Source organism: Silurus aristotelis (assembly GCF_946808225.1).
Source record: "Silurus aristotelis genome assembly, chromosome: 11".
NCBI lineage: Eukaryota > Metazoa > Chordata > Actinopteri > Siluriformes > Siluridae > Silurus > Silurus aristotelis.
This window is the reverse complement of record NC_139584.1, coordinates 15,235,165-15,255,956: the sequence shown is the minus strand read 5'-3', so window position 1 is coordinate 15,255,956 and position 20,792 is coordinate 15,235,165. Positions and strand designations below refer to the sequence as shown.

Here is a 20,792-nt window from a genome sequence, read left to right as displayed (position 1 = left end):
ATCTAACTATATATTTGTCAGTATATGTAAAAAGGACTTGCTCGTATTTGTCTTAGATAGACAAAGTGCAATGTAACTCACTTACAAGCTGTTAAAACAATCTGGAATGTGTGCACTGTTAGTTTAAGCATTATATTACCCACTGTTTCTTTTTTTATAGTAACATAAAAACCAAACCAAAAAATTGCCCATAATTGCAGTACAATGATATTTTAGGTTTTATTAACAAATAAGCTACAATCAACTGCTGTAGTGCAATACAGTAATATATGTAATGCCAAAAATGTATCCTGCTTTTTGCATTAGAATCCAGTATTGAATTTTGATGTTTATATAGTTGCAATATAGTGTTTGAATATTTTATTATCAGGAAGCAAATGTAATGAAGTCAGTGGGATTATAAAACCTAATACCACCTTATACTGTCACAAGGGCTCACAATAATTAAAGTAATATTGCCAAATGAATTATGTTTTAAGACCTACAGCATGTATTAGAAACCTTTTGGGTCATTATCAACCATCTCACAAAATTAAATAGATTTAAATTTGGAATTTTCCCCAAGGTAGGTGATGGCCATGTTTAAATCATTTTCAATAAAACAATTGCTGAAATGGTCTCGTTCAGTGTGTTTTCAGGATACAGCTTTTAAATGTAATGCATATTTTATTTGACTATATAATGATGATGTGTTTTATTAAGATTTGGTCAAATAGCAATCTGTAAATTTACATCTGTAAATAAAACAAAACATAAGATCCACATTATAATTTTTCTGGTTTAACACTGCTTTATTTATTTATATAAGTTTGGGTGTCTTTTATTCAACTGTGTGCTAATGCTGTGAGTTCAGCTCACTGGGACATTATCTATATTCTGATTTCTGGTTCAGACTGAGTGTATTTGCTTAGTGCGGATGAGAAAGACCACTACTGATGTTTTGATACATTGGCTAGTACAATGCAGTAAAAAAAAAACACTGACACCAAAGTTGTCTTTATTGATTAAATACACTATATTGAGAAAATGTTAGTGGACACGTGACTATAAGAGTCGTATGTGTTTTTTGAGCATCTTATTCCACATTTAATCCTTATGAGCTGTTATAAAAACCTCCACGCTTCTGGGAAGGTTTTCCACTAGATTTTGGAGTGTGCTTGTGTAGATTTGTGCTCATTTAACCAAACGAATGTTAGTAAAGTCAGTTATTGCTGTAGGATGTGGAGGTCTGGGGTGGAGTCAGCATTCCAATTCATCCTGAATGTTTTTAATATGGTTGAGGTGAGAGATCTATAGCAGGATCTAGAGCAAGATCTCCCACTCCAACCATATCGTCATGGAGCTTGTGCACAGGTGCATTATAGTGCTGGAACATCACACTGTATCCAAACACATGCTACACAATTGTGTGCTTTTAATATTGTGGTAACAGTTTGGGTGAAAAAAAAAACACATTTGGATGAAAAAGACAGGTGTCCCAATAATTTCTTTCCATGTATATATATATATATATATATATATATATATATATATATATATATATATATATATATATATATATATATATATATATATATATATATATATATATATACTAAGCTACTGTCCATGTAGGTAGAATATTGTGTAAATTAGATTTTCACTTGGGTGTTTCATAAAGTTGCAATGATTTGCATTATGACTTGTTGATGTCTGAGATTTTATTTCACAAAAAAAATAGTTTCTTGGACATCTATTTCAATTTTGGTTATTCAACTACTCATTTTCCCCCAAACAGAATAAATAAAAAAATAAGTATTTTATGAGAGGGATTTTCCTTTGTGTAAGCTATGCACATGTATTGCTGTGTTAAAGACTTGTAGCTGTTGCTAGCTAAAGGCTGAGCACACATCCACAGCAATGTAAAATGAAGCCACGCCCACCACTGACTGCGAGGGGCGGGGTTTCGCGCTGTAAAAAAACGATCCTAATGGTTTATTTAAATCGGCTTGAGCAGGAGATCAATGTCACTTCATAGGGCACTTTCTGGACACAAGCCAATCAGGCACACAGGCTGCTGTTCCTGTGGCTCAGCACATCATATTCTGCTCTCTTCCTCCATGGAGTGTGTATCCGGGGAGACTGAACCGCACCCTTGAGCTGCTTAGAGGGCTTTGACTGTTATTCCGTTTACAGGAGTAAGAGATCCTCTGCTGGTCTGTAATACACCCCGCCTTTAATCCATCCATTTCTACTGATCGGAATCTTTACCATGTCTGACTCAGAGGAGATAACAGAGTTCGGGAGCATAGTGGAGCGGATTGAAAGGGGAGAGGTGAGTGCGCACTGAGACACATCGTCCATGAATGTTCTCGTGTTTTTGTTCTCTGAGACCTGCCGTTGCTTTGAACGTGATGGATGCTGCGTCTCACACCGCCCTGTTTCTGAGAGGCAGAAGAGCTGGAATCTCAGACATGGAAATGCAGCAAGTGGTGCATGGGGTGTATTTGACAGGGATTTTTTTTACAGTGATATTTTAATTTTAAAAAAATGCACACACGTGCACATGTAGCATGTAAACGAGGTTGTCTGTGTGAGATTATATTACCTTCATATGATTTTGGGATTATCAGAATTCCTGGCCCCTAGCTGTTACCATGGTCGTGTAGAGACCTCCAGAAGAGCAGGTAGGGGCTGAAAGTTATAAAGGCCACACTGATTTACAACAAGCTTGTAGAACACCAAGGACATAAAGTGTTGGACTATATCCAGTGTCCAATAATAGATTGCACCATATGATCTAATTATACTGGCATTTATTTATTCATTAATTCATTCATTTATTCATTCTCTCTCTCTCTCTCTCTCTCTCTCTCTCTCTCTCTCTCTCTCTCTCTCTCTCTCTCTCTCTCTATCTATCTATCTATCTATCTATCTATCTATCTATCTATCTATCTATCTATTAAGATGTCAATGATTATATGCACACACACTCTGCTGCACCTATTGTATGCCACACACACAGGCGATTTCCGTCCAAACTATTCCACCATCACCATTCATTTGAATATGAACCAACATCTTGACCTACACGTGCGTCCGCCTAAGAGTCACATATCACCTACTATCAGTCTCCGCCCACAGACACGCCCATAATCTACCACTGCATAGCGCTATAGTGTCCACACACTATCAATAAACGTGGCAACATACACAGAGTGTAAAGATTGATTTTTTTTTTTTACAAAAGCACAAAGAACTCATCACAATCGGGGGCTCAAAATGGGTAAATGATGCTGGTCACGTGACGTAATTTGACGTAATTTTTATAGTGACGTTATTATTAATTAAAATATCTTCCATTGATAAAGTCTAAGGTGAGCATTTTGTAACAAACAATTTACAATATTAAAGATAATTTTTTTATATATATAGTACAACAAAGTACTACAGAATAAGTCTACACGTGTGTATGTATATACCGATATCATGACGCATTGCTTCAGACATATATATATATATATATATATATATATATATATATATATATATATATATATATATATATATATATATATATATATATATATAACACACTTAGCGCTAGTGCCAACACAGTTTATTTATAGTTACATAAAAACATATACAAGTATGTGTGTGTGTGTGTGTGTGTGTGTGTGTGTGTGTGTGTGTGTGTGTGTGTGTGTGTGTAAGGGCACGCGCACTTGAACTGTATCTCATTCCTGGGCTTTCGGTGTTCTGTGGATGGGCTGCTGATCCCTAAGGGCCAACCAGGGTGTGCATGAATAGACAGTTTCAGTGACTCTAACCGGTGTTTGCATTATGTGTGTATATTCCTGTATGTTGACTTATAGCGAAAATCTGTTCCCAAATTTGCAAAAGAGCTCAGTGAACTAATAATCCTACTTAATGCAAAACTCCTCAGTACGACTTATCAGGCAGAACATGAGACAATTGATGGAGCACGTGCAAAAAGGATCCCCTACAATACGTGTTTTCACCCTATTTTACGTGTTTTATTTTTAATATCCAGAATAAAATTAGCGCAGGTTTTTCCGCGTCCCTCAAAAATATTTCTGAACAATCCTCGAGCAGCCGCGTGACTATTCTGGTCGTTCACGCCCCCTCATTTGCATACAGCACAGCTGCCAGGAAGGTTGCTAAGGCAACTTTCAGTGACCCCGCCCCTATCCGACGGCTTTCGGCGCTCGCTCCTTCCCATAAAGTAGCGGCAGGGTGCGCGCGCGCGTGCACGTTCCTATGTATGTGTGTGTGGAAGTGCGTGTGCTGATTCACAGCGTCGCTTCATCTGTAGCGTCGACTCGCGTTTGTTCTCACTTTCCAGTTTCTGGGACTCGACAAAGTTCCGGTTTTCCGGCTCAGGCGAAAACACTACTACTGTTTAATCGTTTAATCCGGTTACAATGTCTGCGGTATCGAGGCGCAGCTCGATGGGGGTAAGTGATGCAGGAGAGAGATTTGAGTGAGGTCTTCAGAGCAGAGTCATGTCCATGTTGTTGTTTTTTTTAACTAAAAATAAACAAATAACAATTGAATTAACGCAGAACGTTGACTAAATGTCCTACAACTTGGTCTGTTTAAACCCGAAAAAGCGGAATAAAAAATGTGTGAAAACGAGGAGAAATTCAACAATGGCTCGCTCCCTTCTCCTTTATTTCCCCACATGGCTTTTCATATGTAAATCAGCCTCGAGTTTGGGTGCAGGGGTCTATATCTTATTTTTCACACCAACTTATGTAGGTATACAAAGTAGAAATCTTGTAAAGATCTTTTTACACAATTTCAGTGTGTAATGTAATGTATTTTTTTTCAAATTCGACGAAAAGTTTAAATTATTCATTCATTCTTTGAGGTTCTACACAGCGTTCCTGAGATTTCTCTCTTTCTGCATGTTTTGTAGGTCCCTATAAAGAACATTGAGCGTGAGCTGATCTGCCCTATTTGCAAGGAGCTGTTTACACACCCTCTCATCCTGCCCTGCCAGCACAGCGTTTGTCACAAATGTGTCAAAGAGCTGCTCATGATGAACCAGGACGACTCGTTCAGCACAGACGCCGGATCCGAGTGCTCGAACCCTGGAAGCCCTCGCTCGAGAGTTCCTTCTCCCAGCATGGAAAGGCTGGATAGGCTGGTCCGATCAGGTGCGTCCCAGATCGAAGTCTCAACACACACACACACATGTGATACCTGAAAATGCAGCGATGTTCTTTGGAGGACTATCAGCCTATTGTTTGAAAAAATTGGCGAGCTGTTCACTTTTTCTTCTACACTCTTCGAGTGCCTAGTTAATAGACGTGAAGTCTAGGGCGAGCAGAAAGAAAGCACAAGAAGGAACGTCCTACTCGCCAAATCAAATATTTAGCTTTCTAACGAGTCTCGTCAACACGCACCCGAGCAAACCGACATTTACTGTTCGATCGATTGTCAACTGTAGAAGGATCTTCAGTGCTGAAATCCTACTGCGTACATTCACTACAGTTATTTTCCTCACTTTTAAAGAAAGAAAGAAAGGAAAGGTTCTTTATACTGCTAACATGTACTTTATAGCACAGTGAAATTCTTTCTCCGCATAGATTCATCTGCATCTCAATTGCTATTTGCATTAATCATTATTATTGAATTGTAGATATAATGATTACTTGTCCAATCGAAACTTGAAGCGAACTTCAGAGGACTTGAATAGAAACAAACTGGGGGGCATACAATGTCCTGAGTGGTCTGGATCATTGTATTGAATGGCAATATCTATATATAGTCAACTACAGGCATGTAGTTCTCTGTTACAGCAACAAAAAAAAGTGCCAATATATAAAAGAATAGAGATACAGTATATAATAATACAGTATATACACAACACAACGTATAAATACAAAAAGAAGAAAGAAAGAGACCACAAGTAGTTACTCTATCAGACGTACTGCACATTGGTAATATTGCACGGTTTTATGTGTGGACCCCCAGCAGAGGAGAGAGATCGCCCGATGTTTTCTAGCGTAACCTCTTACAAAGAGGTTGTCATGGCGAGGCGGTCCGGCATGTGGAGGATTAAATCGAACTGACCAAACCTCGCGCCAGGAACCTCAAGGCTTCTTTTAGATCTTCCCAACACCCGCTTAAGCAAATAATTCCGCTTTAGGCTGTGAGCGAAACACATGCATGGAGCTCGCGTGAACTAACAAATACGTTCCGTGTTGTCTTCATCTACGACGTCAGCTTTGCATTGAAACGTGTGACGTGTAATATGATGTGTTGTTTGTGCAATCCTGGGCTGTAAGCCGCCAGGTCTCATGCCACATTTGTTCACATTTGTTCTGTGTTGGTCTTATTTTATTTCACTTCTCTGTTTGTTGCTTGCAGCCTCACTCAGAAGGTCATTTGGAGGGAGAGGTAGATGTGGGTTACATAATTTGAATAGCTGTAGTGAGTACAGTGTTTGTAGAACCCCTGTGAACACACACACACACACACACACACACACACACACACACACTATTTCTCTGTAGATACAAGCAGTTCCTTGTGCGAGACGGTGTAATGGAATAACGGAAACGTTGTGACGTTTTTTCGCGACGCTTCCTAAAAGCCCACTGAGCATATTCACTGGAAAATGTGGTGCGGCACTGAATGCACACGTTTACATCATTTTTAGAAGGGAACGCTTTCATTTCACAATAGTGTCATTTCAGTAAATGCTGTAATTTTCTTTTGGTCACACGGTCATATTTAACTCTGTCCTCACATGGAGCTGAGATGAAATTTCCTCGAAACAAAGCAGCAGTTTTCACTAAGCGTACACCTCTTGCTGTTTTAATATTTAAAGAGTTAATGAGCAGTTAATCATTATGAAAGGTTTATTTATTTGGACTAATCAAGTATCATTACCCACTGCTAGTAAATTGTTCTTGTCAGTGCTGGTGTTTGTGTTTGACATGATTCACCGAAATATCGAGAGAAAATAGTTTTGAATGTCTGCTAAATATTTCAGCCATTGATATGTGATCATATTCAGGTAAACAGATTTATGTTTCATGTTACGTTTATTAAACCTGTTAAATAAAAACCTAAAGGGTAAAAAAGAAAAAAAATGGCAGAGTCGCGTGAAACCAAAAGAGTTTTTAAACAGGTGTACTGAACATTAATACACCTCTATTCTATCACTCAAGCTTCTTATCCGATCTGCACGTGCGTAAAAATTCCCGCTCATCACACGTCATCAGAAAAAAACACTGCAGACGCTTTTCACAGTGACTTCACTCAGACGTATGGCATAATAAACTGCCGTATAGTGATTTTAATATTTATTTAAGTTCCAGTGCATCAAATGGGTAATAGGTATTTGAGTACCTGTGCACATTCCTAACAGGAAGTGATAAATAGGTCAGAGGGTGGTTTATTTGATCAAAATGCTATTTGCTACACAGCCAGCAGATGGCACTGGAATTTCCAAATGCTCCTTTAAACCCGATAACTAGACACGTGTCTGTGTTCGACTTGTGTTCATTCACTGGAACGTGTATTGTTCATTCTGCAGGCATTATTTGTACCTGATGGCATGTGTCGTCTTCTGTCTGATCAATCAGTACACCTTCACTTAGCCTTAACCGAATCTATTTTCTAATATTATGTCACAATAGATGCCTCAATACAAACCTCAGACAGACTTTATTCAGTGTTACTCCTGTCAGTAAATATGCTCAGTGTTAAACATTTTTTTGGGTTTCAAAGCGTTATACTTTCCCCACCGACCTCATGTGATAAAAGCACACATCGGTTTGCATCTGATGTGCAACCCACGTTTCGTTCTATCGTATTTACCTATAAATTGACCGACTGGTCTGAAGGCAGTGAATGCATATACGTGCATCACTTTTCCGTTTTGGAGTAGCGCCATCATCTCGAATAAGAGGGCCTTTGCCGTTGATTTGTGGTTTTTGTAGGGCCAGGCACCTTTTGCTCTGCCAGAATGGCCTTACGATGACTTACTGGTCTGAGCGTTTTATTTTCTTTCCCTTCCTCTGCCCCGAGTGTCATTGCGGCAGCAGCAGGCCCCAGCAAGCCGCGCTGCAGATGCTGCCTGCTCCTCCCCTTCCCGTGCAGCACAGCGCAACCACGGCCTAAGTACACGCTTCTTCTTCTAACACGCCCTCACTCATCGCTTATATTTTGCCATGTTGTTCCATCCAAAAATGATGCCCATAGTCATTCCGTCACCATAATCTTACCGCCACGTCTTCAACAACCAAGCCGTTATGAGTCTGTTACATCTCCGTACATCTCTCTGCATGTCTGTTCCACAAATATTGCATCCGTTGGTCATCAGTGTGCCCTGAGAGTGTGATGTCACTGTCTTGTCTAAGTTTAATCCTTTTTTTTAGCTGGCTGTCCGTTTCCTGCCTGCTTCTGTCCTGGATGTAGTGAATGTTGAATTGTGCTGACTTTCTCTTTTAGCTGAGATTTTCCTTCATCTGTCTGTCTCTGTAAATATACTGTATATGTGTGTGTGAAGTACATTGAACTGGACAAGGAACAGGATAAAGCTTTCCCTAAGGCCTCTAGTTTTCTTGGTGTTGATGAAACATTGTCAAAAGAAACAGAAACTTACATCATATCCAAATATTTATTTTGTGATTAATTGTGCATTTGCTACATCATCTGTCTATTCACTGTGTCTATCAGAAAATTGGTCTGTAATTCACTCACATCGCATTTGTTTTTATTAGTTTTTTTTTTTTTTTTTTTAGTTTGACCTTTTTGTTGTCCAGATCATTGTTCAGCTTGTGGCTTTTTTTTTTTTTTTTTTTTCTGTTTGTTGCTGAGCTTTCTGAAACTTGAGTCAACTGACTTGAGTTCAATCCTTTTTAGGCCAGCAGTGCTTTCATTTTAACTGACTTCACTCAGCTGTTTAACTGACTGAGGAATGTCTGTTTGAAATCAGGGTCCGTGTCCTCCTCCCCCGGCTGGAGGCGCTCCTCGGTCACCCCCCGCGTCACCAGCTTCCCATGCCCAGGTTGCCAGCGCGACATAGAGCTGGGTGAGCGGGGCATCAGCATGCTCTTCCGCAACTTCACGTTGGAGAGTATCGTGGAGCGTTACAGGCAGGCGGCCCGCGCCGCTGTCGCCATCATGTGCAACGCGTGCAAGCCACCTACTGTACAGGAGGCCACCAAGAGCTGCATGGACTGCAAGGCCAGCTACTGCAACGAGTGCTTCAAGCTGAATCACCCATGGGGGACGCCCAAGGCCCAGCATGAGTACGTCGGGCCTACTACTAACTTCAGACCAAAGGTACAAACGACTGGCCAAGCAGCTAAATTACTGCTGTCTGATCCTATAATTCAGTTCTGCGGTTATCATTTGATGTTCTGTCAAGTCAGACTGCTACTTTAAATAAGTACAGATTGTCTCAACATCCAATATAATAAACTCTAAACATGGTGATTAAAAATGATGATAAAATATTGGAGTGATAGACTTTTAAATTTCTATATGTCACTCAATAACATTTTCCATAATATGTTAATTTCTTATATATATATATATATATATATATATATATATATATATATATATATATATATATTTATTTCAGCAACAATTTTAGTATCATTTTTCAAGGGGAAAATACTATAGAAATGACCCTCGGATATATTTTAGTGTGGTCAGTGTGCAGGTTGTATAGCAGTACAGATTTACTGTCCTGTGGAAAAAAAACCTAAACATACAGCCTTTATTGTCTACATAACTGGCAACAAAAGTGAGTACACCCTAATTAAACATGTCAAATCTGTGTCCAAAGTATCAGTATTTTGTATGAGCAGCTGTACAGGTTGTTGCTGTGATCCTCTTCCCACTTCTCCATAATGCTGCTGGATGTTAGACACATGACGCTTCTCCACCTTCCGCTTGAGTATCCCCACAGGTGCTCAATAGAGTTCAGGTCTGAAGACGTACTTGGCCACTTTATCAGCTTCAGCTTCCTCACAAGGCAGTTGTCATCTTGGCGGTGTGCTTGTGGTCGTTATTATGTTGGTAAATTGCTTTTCAGCTCAGTTTCTGCTTCAGAATGACACGGTACATCTTGGAATCCATGTTTCTCTCAATGAACCGCAGCTCCCCAGTACCACCAGCACCCATGCAGCCCCAGACCATGGGGCTGCATGCTACCACCACCATGCTTTACAGTAGGCAAGACACAATTTTCTTGGTTCTCCTCACCAGGGTGTCACCACACACGCTGGACACCATCTGAGCCAAACAAGTTCATCTTAGTCTCATCAGACCACAGGACATGATTCCAGTCATTTACGCTCTTGGACAGGTTTTTTTTTCCTTCAAAAAATGCATGAGTCCCGCAGCATTGCTTTAGAGGTTGCTGAAGTGGAAGGTTAACTTGTTAGTGCTCAGACCATACGCCGCACACCGACTTGCGTATAGTCTGAGCACTGACAAGTGAACCCTCCACTTCTGCAACCTTTAAAGCAATGCTACAGGACTCGTGGTTTTTTTTGAAGCAGCTTCTGCACCTGACGCACAGCACGAGGACTTTGATTGAAAACTTGCAAGGCCTGTTCCAAGTGAAACCCGTCTTGGAAAACCTCTGTATGATCCTGGCCACTGTACTGTAACTCGGTTTCAGGGTGCTCTTCTCATAGCCTCGGCCATCTTTGTCATGCATATGATGAATAGGAGATGTGGCTTTGCTTTGTTAAGCGATGTACAGCTGCTATTACTTTGGGTGTACTCACATTTGTTGCCATCTATTTTGACAATAATGGCTGTATGTAGAGTTATTTTTAGAGGACAGTAAATCTATACTGCTATACAAGCTGCACATTGACTACATTATAATTATAATATATCCAAGTTTCATTTCTATAGAATTGTCCATTTTTTTCAAATTTTCAAATTTAAGCAAATGTATATTTATTATTAATGAAACCAAACTCAACATAGAGCATGAAGACAAAAATAGTCTTCATTAATAACTCTCTTGTCTAATATCTCTTGTCTATCTAAAAATAATTTTTATACATAAAATAAATGGCTAATGAGCTGAAATATAATGGCCTGGTATATGGTCAGAATATGACCTGCAAAGCAGACGTGTGTGACCAGCAGTTTATTTTATGTACATTTAGCTTAAACCGTTCCAAAAAAAAAAAAAAGATGTTCCTCTTTTTGAGAGTTAATTGTTTGTTAGTTTATATTCCTGTAAGAGTTTCAGTAATTCTGCCTGCAGGTGTTGATGTGTCCTGAGCATGAGATGGAGAAAGTTAACATGTACTGTGAGGTGTGTCGCCGGCCAGTGTGTCACCTCTGCAAACTTGGAGGTTCCCACGCTAACCATAAAGTGACGTCAATGAGCAGTGCCTACAAGGTCCTTAAGGTATGCAGATCTCTAATTTTGTAACGTCGACTGTAAGTATCTAGTTTTTTTTTGTTTTTGTTTTTACCAGATCATAAAAAATTGAGCAGTGCACATGATCTGCTTAGAAGGATCATGTTCCTTGTGAAATACAAGGGAGAAATGTGTGTATATGTATGTGTGTGTGTGTGTGTGTGTGTGTGTATATATACAGTATATATACAGTGTGTGTGTGTGTGTGTGTGTGTGTATATATATATATATATATATATATATATATATATATATATATATATATATATATATATATATATATATATATATATATATATATATATATATATAAATGTGTGTGTGTGTGTGTCAGTCAGAAATCATGCTTTACTTTTGGCCATATGTCCTTTAGAATCCAGAAAACACCCACCTCAGTTTTTTTTCTTGTCTTTAGCTGAAGCTGTGTAACATTAGATTCGACCCAGCAGACTTGGGCTATGCATCTTTAATGCAATCACCTGTGCCTAATAATGTTAAAGCCATCACAGAGCACTGTCTTCTGTCAATGTGGTATTAGATGCTCTGAACTGCCTAAAAAGTGCTGTTCAGTTTTCCCATTGTGTGCATTCAAAGCCTAATGGATTTTGTTATTCCAACAGGATAAGCTATCAAAAAGTATCCATTACTTGATTAGCAAAGAGGAACAAGTGAGGACTCAGATTTCCGATCTCGAGGTCTTGATTCGGCAGACTGAGGTAAGTGGTCTGGAAAGAATTCTTGAGCCTTTTCAATGCTCACTGCAAGACAGGATCAGCTTTAATGTGTCAGGCTGTGGAATATTATATTGAAGTATAATGAACATTAATATATTGAGCTCTAAATTGGAATGTCTAGGGTATTGTGATTTTGGGTTTATCATAAAGAAATCTAAAATCTAAAGTTGATTGTACTGTAGATTACTGAAACGCTGATCTCAAGAAAAGAAATCTCACTGCCAGGGTTTCAGTGATCAGAATGGGGTTTTAGTTTCCTAGAGACTCAAAATGGTCCACATATCTGTTTTCTGCCAACTCCCAAATAACAGACCAGTGTATTGTGTTCTCCTTTGCTTTGTTCGGGCAGGTTGGCTGCTGGTAAAGAGTAAACACCTTCTAGTGGTTCATGAGAATTGTTCTGGAAAGACTGGTGTGGTACATTATGTATAGCGATGCACTTAACCGATGGACCGAAATTGGCCTGAAACATCTGATTGATTTTGAGACAGATTGAGCAATGTCAGATACTTTTCTTTCCTGTGCAGGCAGATTAGCTTCTCTTAAACACATCATTAGCTAATGGAAATAAATGCAATAAAATCATTACTTGGTATTGGGCAAACGATTGCAACTCTTTATTATTATATTGAAAAATGAAACTGGTCTAGTTGTGCTTTCTATAATTATTGGTTGTATCTCATCGACATAGGAAAATGGGCAGCTGGCAGAGAGACAGGCGCACGAGCACTTTGAGCGTCTGTTTGAGACTCTACAGGAAAGGAAGAGTGAATTGTTGCGGTCCATTGAGCTGTCCAGGAACCGGCGTCTGGACAAGCTTAGGGGCCAGGTGGAAGAGTACCAGGGCATGCTGGAGAACAGCGGTTTGGTGGGATACGCCCAGGAAGTCCTCAAAGAAAGCGACCAGTCCTGCTTCGTCCAGACGGCTAAGCAGCTCCACGTCAGGTTACACCAGTGTCCACCTTATTCTTTATTCTTCTTCATTTTAATTATAGTGTTTTTTGAGCCACTGTGTAGTTCTAATGAGGATTAACTGACGCTCCTTATATGAATTAACACACGCTACTTATTAATGGCTAGTGGTCTAGGTTAAGGTTCTGATTAGTATATATATATATATATATATATTTGGTGTCCTTCAGTCTAATCCTGATAATTGATCTCCATTAGGCAGCTTTATGCAGGTTACTGTCTAAGAACTGTGAATAGAATTATTAAACATGTCGTCTGCTGTAGACCTGCTGCTGTATCTCACTGTCTTCTTGGGTTCAGGGTTCAGAAAGCCACAGAGTCACTGAAGACCTTTCAGGCTGCCGCTAACCCCTCGTTTGATGAGTTTGTCCTGGACACCTCGAAAGAAGAGTCCTTGCTGAAAGATCTTTCGTTCGGTGGAGGTAAGCGTTATTTCTGTGGGGTGGTGGCAGTGGGTGTTGTGTCTACTTCCAGTGGCAGTTTAATTAAATAAGCTGGTTGGAGTCCTAATATATCCTAGGATTTTGGCACAAGGAGGATTGGCAGCTTTTACTCTAATTCCTTTCACAACGACTCATGACCCTTTTCTAGTTAAACCTTTTTTTTTTTTCATTGAGAACAGAATGCAAGCATTTGTATGTAGATAAAGAAAAATACAGAGAGAAACTGGAGCAAGACAGAGGCAAATATAGATGCTAAATTGCAAGGCAGTATACAAAGTCTGCTACGAAGCTATTTATTTAGTCAGAAGTCTTTCATCAGCTATGCAAACAAGGAGCAAGTTTTGTACTGCTCAGCCAAAAACATGCAGAGAAAACGGATCCGTTTTTTCTAAATCTATGGGGAATAAAACAATATGTGACTTGTTTTCTAATATTTGTTCTATGTGGGAGTTATTCAGCTCCTGGTCCAGTTACATAAAATTGCTTGCTTACAAAGATTCTAATAAACAACTAACATGACCGCAATCGAGAAGCTTTGCCATTAAATTGTGTAGATCTGCACTTCTGAGAAATAACACCAATGTATCTGCTTGAAGACTGGAGTCTGACAACTATTGAGCAACGGCTGTCTAGTGATCTGTCCAGTGAACCAAAATGGTGTAATTCTGGTTTAGACTGGCCAGATTAGTGTTGCACATGGTCAGAACCTTGCTTTCATCATGCTTGAAATTTTTTGTGATTTTCTTTGGAACAATATTCATATATACAGTGATTCAGAAAGTCAACGAACCCCTTTCACTTGTACACCGTTTTGTGTTTTGTATTAGATTTTGAAAGGAAATAATAGCATTTGTACACACCAGGTTACCTTTAATTGTCCCATAATGATAAAGTAATTAAAAAAAAGAATATTATTGATGAATTTTTTTTTAAATTAAAAATCAAAACTGAAATCTCTTATTCTAAAACCATCTCTTCAGAACTATATAAAGCAGTCTTTGTGGTAGTGTGGCAAAACCGAAGCCATTGTTGAGAAAAAATGACTTACGGCTGCATAAAGAACTCTAACCTAATAACGTGAAAATGCCCTTTCAAAACAATAAGCTAATATCATCTCTGGGGTGAAACATGGTGACGGTTGCATAATGATTTGAAATGCTTCTCAGTGACGAGGACCAGGCAAATATAGTAGCATTCCTGAATAAAAGGAATTAGACTAAATTGACGCTTCAACTTTCACCATGACAATGACCCTGAGCATGCAACCAAAACTGTACTGAAGTGTTTTTGAATGTTTTTAAATGTTCTTTAATGGCCCAGCCAAAGCATGATTTATGGTTGGGTAAAAATGGCAATTATGGTAATTCAAAACATAAAGTGTACAACAATGCATGCTAGCTTTCTGGGAATAAGTGATGTACAAAATACTACAATTAAAACAATGAATTCTGGGATTTTAGTATCTGATTTTTGCTAATGCTCCTAAAGGCTAGTGATAGAGAAAAGCCCTGCGTATAGCAAATGAAATTAATCAAAGGAAACAGCCGACGAGGCTGATAGCAATCTGGCTCATCCATTTCAACACCGCATCTCTGATTAGAGTGGACTTTAATAGTGTTTAAGGGTGTAGCCTTAAAGCCTTAAAAGCCTGGAGTGTGGCTCAACATCTGGAACCCTAGCCCTTTAAATCTGTTTTTCTTTTCCTCTGCCATACTTTCTGCTGTAGCAGATTCATGACTAGTGAGTGAGATGGGGTTTCTTTGCAGTTTGAGGGTTTAATGAAGCCCCTGTTCTGATCAATAGCTTGTTATTCAGGGAGAAATGCTTTGGGCTTCATGCCTAAAGGCTTGGCAGGCTTCTTCGTCTTGTTTGACAGTCCCCTCTTCGTCCTCGCTTTGCCGATGTTGCAGGGTTTACTTTTTGAATCTCGGCATGCTTGATTTCTTCCGAGCTTATCAGAACCTGAATAAAGGTTAGTTTATTCAAACTTGCGCTCCTAAAAACGTAGCTGAATTCAAAAACTAGGACTAATGGTGGGGACAGACACCCATTAGATGATTTTATTTACCTTGCATTCCGTCTTCCTGTCTTGCTTACTTCATGTTCTTCAGAAACAACACAGTTTTACCATCCATTTTCTCCAGTTCCAGATCCTCCCATGATCGACCTGTCACAGAGTCGGGTGTATAACGAGGGCCTGATTCACTGGAGGCTGCCCGAGGACTCTCTGCCCACTGACCACCATGTCCTCGAGTATAGAAAAGTGCCTGCCAACAACGAGGAGGAGAATCCCTGGCACCTGACTGAGCGTGTGCACAACTCCAGCACAGTGGTGTGCGATTTGGATAGCGATTGCAGCTACGCATTCAGGGTGCGGAGCTTCCGCAATAGCATTCCCAGCCCCTACAGCCCTGAGTTGTCCTTTCACACTCCTCCTGCACCAGGTAAAGAACATTTATCATGGGTATTACTTTGATTCCTTTACGATAGTCAGTTCTAAATGGAACACACATCCAGTGACAATGACTGTCCTGTATAAATCAGTGCTGTAAAAATCCTCATTACTATAATAATTCTTTTCCACTGGGTGGTGCAGCATGGCTTGGAAAATGAATTGCCATCCCATGTGACGGTGCTAATTTCCTGATAAATCTTGTTACACCTCTTCCCAATGGACCATGCCAGTTCGAACCTGCAGGGAATTCTAAAAATAGTGTGCACCATCGATTAGTCAAGCGCAATTACACAATCTTGGATTAATCTATGAATGATTCGCTTCTCAACTGACACAGCAGTCTACAGTCACAGTGTAGCGACCGCCAGTGTTTCTTACAGTAAAAAATCTGGTGTATTTAAGAAGCAGGAGCGTTTTTTTGCATTTTACAGTTAACATATGTTTTCATATCTTAAAGTTAGACTAAATTTTATATGGCTTCCTATTCACTTTGTCTTCTCCATAGAGCACAAGTTGCTGCCATGTACTTAATGGTTTATCTGTAAGAGAGACACGTGACTGTTACACACTAGGATTGGGGCATATAACAATATAATGGAGATAATCTAAGGCTTGTAAAAGAAAAAAAAACTATTTCAGTGTTTCGTTATTCATTTGCAGGGTTTATGTTTAAACACCACATGCATAGCATTAATTGTAGAAATGTATCAGGATGTAATACAGGCCCACCCATAATGCACACACGGATCATTATTACTGATGCACCACCCGCTATACTCTGGACCGCTCTGGGGTCTCATTTATAAACGTGGTGTACCCACAAAACTAGTCTGGAAACGTATGTGCACCACTGTTCATGCAAAGATTGGGAGAAAGTGTGCACCTGTAAGTAAAGTCTGAACACGTGAAAAAACAGAAGGCGAGAAGGGGGGATTGGAGACACGGGCGAAAATAGCGTGGGGCGAAGAGAAGATTCAGGCCAAACAATAGAACAGAAAGTTTCCAAAGTTTGGGATCATTTCAGTCGAAAACACCATACAGTGCGTTTACCTTTTTTTTAATTATTATTATTTGATGTGATTCATAGATTTTTTTTTTAATAATGCAAATATATTTGTATTTGCATTAAATGCACTAAATGGGTTTAGTTTTTACAGGTTGCGTTTTCAGCAATAAAAATGTAAATTTTTCTAAAAAAGGTATCAAATTAATTGTGTATGTGGCATCCGTACTGCTGAGGCTTTTCATGTGTAAGCTTCTGGGGCGCTTTATGTATGTATGTAACGCACATATTTGAACAAGATTACTAAGCAGACAGATGCTTCTTGGCATTGAAGCATGTTCGTGGACCTCCTGTCATGATTACCAAGGCAAGGGCCTTCAGTTGTCTGCCATTCAGTGATGGTGTAGATTTAACTGATTTAATCTGGTGTCAAAAAAATGTTTTAATGATACTGCTTCTTTATTGAGATTAATGTCAGCTGGCTAGAATGAATTTTTTTTAGAATATTTGGTATTCTGGATGTTATTGATCTGGGTGATTGTCCATTCCAAATGAGCATTGAGTGCGTCATTAATGAGGTGGATATTTGGGTCACTGCACCACTTTGGAATATTTAGTGTCATGCCTAAAGCAAGTGATGTAGTGCTTCAGTGGTGGTATCGTGTCTGACTCCAGTTTCTAAACAAGCTGGGATATGCGAGGAAAAGGCTCTCGCTGTGCTGTAATGTATATGTGACAGATAAAGGCTTTTCTATTCTATGCTATTCAATTATGGTAACAATAGTTTTTAAGCCCTAAAATCACTTTTTAAGAAGCTGCTGGTTGTTCCACAGTGTTCGGCTTCCTGTTTAATGAGAAATGCGGCTACAGTGAAGAACGTCTGCAGCTGAGCAAGAGAAAGGACACTGTGGAGAGCATGGCTGGCATGGCCTACCTGTTGGCTGCTGAGCGGGTACAGACTGGAAGTTACATATGCCTTGACTACATCATCGGTGACACGGGCATTTCACATGGCCGCCACTACTGGGCTTTCCGTGTAGAGCCAAGCTCTTACATGGTGAAAGTGGGAGTGGTGTCAGATTCCAAAATGAGTGAGTGGTTCCACAACCCTCGTGACACCAGCAGCCCAAGGTGAGTTCAACAATATGTGTACAAACTTTCAATGTTATGTCTGTAAATTAACTGAGGAATTTGAGGGCTTTAAAGTACACTACTGTACAAAGTTTTTTTTTTTGTTGTTGTTTTTTTGAGGGAATGGAGCATTTTGTTTAGTTGATAAAAGAATAGACATTAAAGGTGGTATTAAATGCCACTCCATGCTCGGTTCCCAGTGGTTCTGGCCATTAAAGCTTTATCCCAAATTTCAACACACAAGCACTTCCCCCAATGTTTTTCTTGCCATTTCTCCCTGACGCACTTTGTTTCAACATCAAGGGCTGTTTCATGCCTGTCAGCTGATTTGAAGGTTATTAGTTAAACCCTAGGAGAACTGACATAATGAAGCAATGTAACAGAGACATATATAGTTTGAACCATTATGATTCGATGCAGTGTCTTTTTCAAAAATGGTGGATAAAGTTGTTTGCATGTTTACAAGTGGGAGAAATCATTTCAATCATATAATGTGTAACAATATATTATTTCAAACTAAAATCTATGGTTTGATTTGATACAGGGTGGTACGTGGAACTTGAGCTCAAGTTACTGTCTGTATAGCGACTTGTCGTTTTTTCTTTGCGGGGTCTTCCAGGTTCTCTGAGTTTAACCAGTGTTGTTAAGCTTCCTATATGTTTGTATGTGTATTTAGAGTATGTAGGATGCTGTACTGCCTTGTACTCACTGTTCTTATAACCCTAAAGCAGTTAATTATACATAAATAAATGACTGAATAAATGGAGATGAATTCCAGGGCTTGGGTTTATTAGCAACTCTTATGATGTCAGAAAAGCTTCACCATCCAGTCCTGACTTGAAAATGAACCCCCCAAAAGAAATAGAAGCTAAATGTTTAAGAAAGGAGGAGGTTTTGATGCATTTGATATAATTGATGCATCTGATACTTTGTTTCAAATACTTGCATCTCATCCAATCAACTGGTTCCTGTTCTGCACATCTTGTTCACGCCGTTTCCCCCTCATTTCTTTCTAGGTATGATCATGACAGCGGGCATGACAGTGGCAGTGAGGACACGTGCTATGAGCTCTCGCAGCCCTTTCTTCTGCTCACAGCAGGCATGGGCAAGCTCTTCATTCCCAAAGCGTCCCTCAACGCAGCCTCGGGAGACCACGCCAGCCGCGTTCTCCCTCTGCCTCAACGAATGGGCATCCTCCTCGACTACGACGCCGGCCGCGTCTTTTTCTACGACGCTGACTCGATGCGCTGCCTCTACGAGCGACAGGTGGAGTGTTCTGGAACCATGTACCCTGCGTTCGGTCTCATGGGAGGTGGAGGCATCCACCTGGAGGAGTTCATCACAGCCAAGCGCCTCTCTTACATGTGAACGTGTCCGAGTTGATCTGCTGAACACTAACTACCTGATCCCATTGGCTTATTTTTTGTTTGTCCCTGGATTCTCACAAGTCACGACATGTAGCTGTATCTTCGAAAAACACTATTTCGGTGCACTATTTTAGTTTGCGAGCCACAAGTAACCTGAATAACCCTTGGTTCAGTGCCTTTCAGGAGATCGACTAGGCAGGCGATTATAACGTCAACACTTACACACTTCAGGGTTTAACAAGTCACAATAATGCAAAAGAACACACTCGCACTATACCTTAAAACACAATGCAACGTTTTACCGATGTCACCTGTTTGCCGTTCTTGTGAGCAACGTAAAGATCGGCTGTCTTGATGTTGCAGAAGAGTACGTTAATCGACACTAATACCTGTGCACTAATAATTACCGGCTTTGTAAACCGTTTCTGGTTGTAGAAATGGCGTATGGGCAAGCATTTCTTTTTTTTTTATTTCTATTAAGGAAAGAAAGAATTGTTCGACCGATCAAGTGCGATCATTAATAAATAATGCGAAACTAATTTGCAGTGAAATTGCATCTATTCTAAACAGTCTGCGTATAAAAAACCGTTCGCTCGCAGTGGATTGTAACCTACACGTAAGGAAACCTCGTAGCGACCGGTGTGTATCTGAATGCTGAATTGAATAGCTTTGGATTTTGAATGTATCTTTATTTAATGCAAAGTAGCATCTGAATCACAGCTGTGCTGCTCGGTTGTAACCAGGGTACGAGTATCTACACTGATACAGAAGGCGATTGGGTTAATATGCACCAGTGCAAAAAAAACGACAAGGGGGGAAAAAACTGGCTGCTTTAGTGAATAAGCATAATGTTTTTTCTGCAACAGGATTACTGGCTATAAAGGGACTTAACTGAAGTAGCAGTGGATGGAGTGGGATTGCTATGTGATTCCTCAGGTACTCACCCTATGGGCTTTCTGATACCTACCTCTTCATCCTGAAATGAGAATCGGCACTGGTTTTACGCTTGGATGATTTCGAGGCGGTGGTATAAACACGTGCCTATTCACTAAACCTCAAAGGGTTTGTTCGCCTCTAAGGCTGGGACCCGATGAGTTACCAAATCGAAGCATTTGATTTCTACATTTTCAGTCTTTAAAAGTTTTAAAGAATCTCTTTTATTTCATTGCAATTTTTTTTTATTATAAAGATGCTTTTTTTTCAAATTGCAATGTTTTTCAATTCTTTCCTACTTGCTGGTTTACACTTCTGTTGTTTCTTTTGTAGCA

The 20,792-nt window shown here is 39.7% G+C and overlaps 1 protein-coding gene across 3 annotated transcripts; it reads left to right on the top strand.

The window, feature by feature from the left end:
- Window positions 1-1,840: 1,840 nt before the first annotated feature.
- trim36 (tripartite motif containing 36) lies at window positions 1,841-20,063 on the top strand. 3 transcript variants are annotated; one of them, XM_083553659.1, is made up of 10 exons: window positions 1,841-2,314; window positions 4,922-5,162; window positions 8,957-9,306; window positions 11,261-11,407; window positions 12,040-12,135; window positions 12,845-13,098; window positions 13,426-13,547; window positions 15,713-16,012; window positions 17,860-18,157; window positions 19,174-20,063. In XM_083553659.1, the coding sequence occupies exons 1-10, from the start codon at window positions 2,252-2,254 to the stop codon at window positions 19,523-19,525; spliced, it is 2,223 nt and encodes a 740-aa protein (XP_083409785.1). In that variant the 5' UTR covers window positions 1,841-2,251; the 3' UTR covers window positions 19,526-20,063. The 3 variants fall into 3 exon arrangements, with proteins under 3 accessions (XP_083409785.1, XP_083409786.1, XP_083409787.1); XM_083553660.1 differs by lacking the exon at window positions 1,841-2,314 and adding an exon at window positions 4,202-4,457; XM_083553661.1 differs by lacking the exons at window positions 1,841-2,314; window positions 4,922-5,162 and adding an exon at window positions 7,214-8,139.
- Window positions 20,064-20,792: the final 729 nt, after the last annotated feature.

Excerpts from the sequence above, each read along its gene's own strand:
- trim36 (XM_083553659.1), top strand. The coding sequence starts at position 2,252 with ATGTCTGACTCAGAGGAGATAACAGAGTTCGGGAGCATAGTGGAGCGG. Across the intron at positions 5,163-8,956 it reads GGATAGGCTGGTCCGATCAG|GGTCCGTGTCCTCCTCCCCC; the intron begins GTGCGTCCCAGA and ends GTTTGAAATCAG. Across the intron at positions 9,307-11,260 it reads CTACTAACTTCAGACCAAAG|GTGTTGATGTGTCCTGAGCA; the intron begins GTACAAACGACT and ends TTCTGCCTGCAG.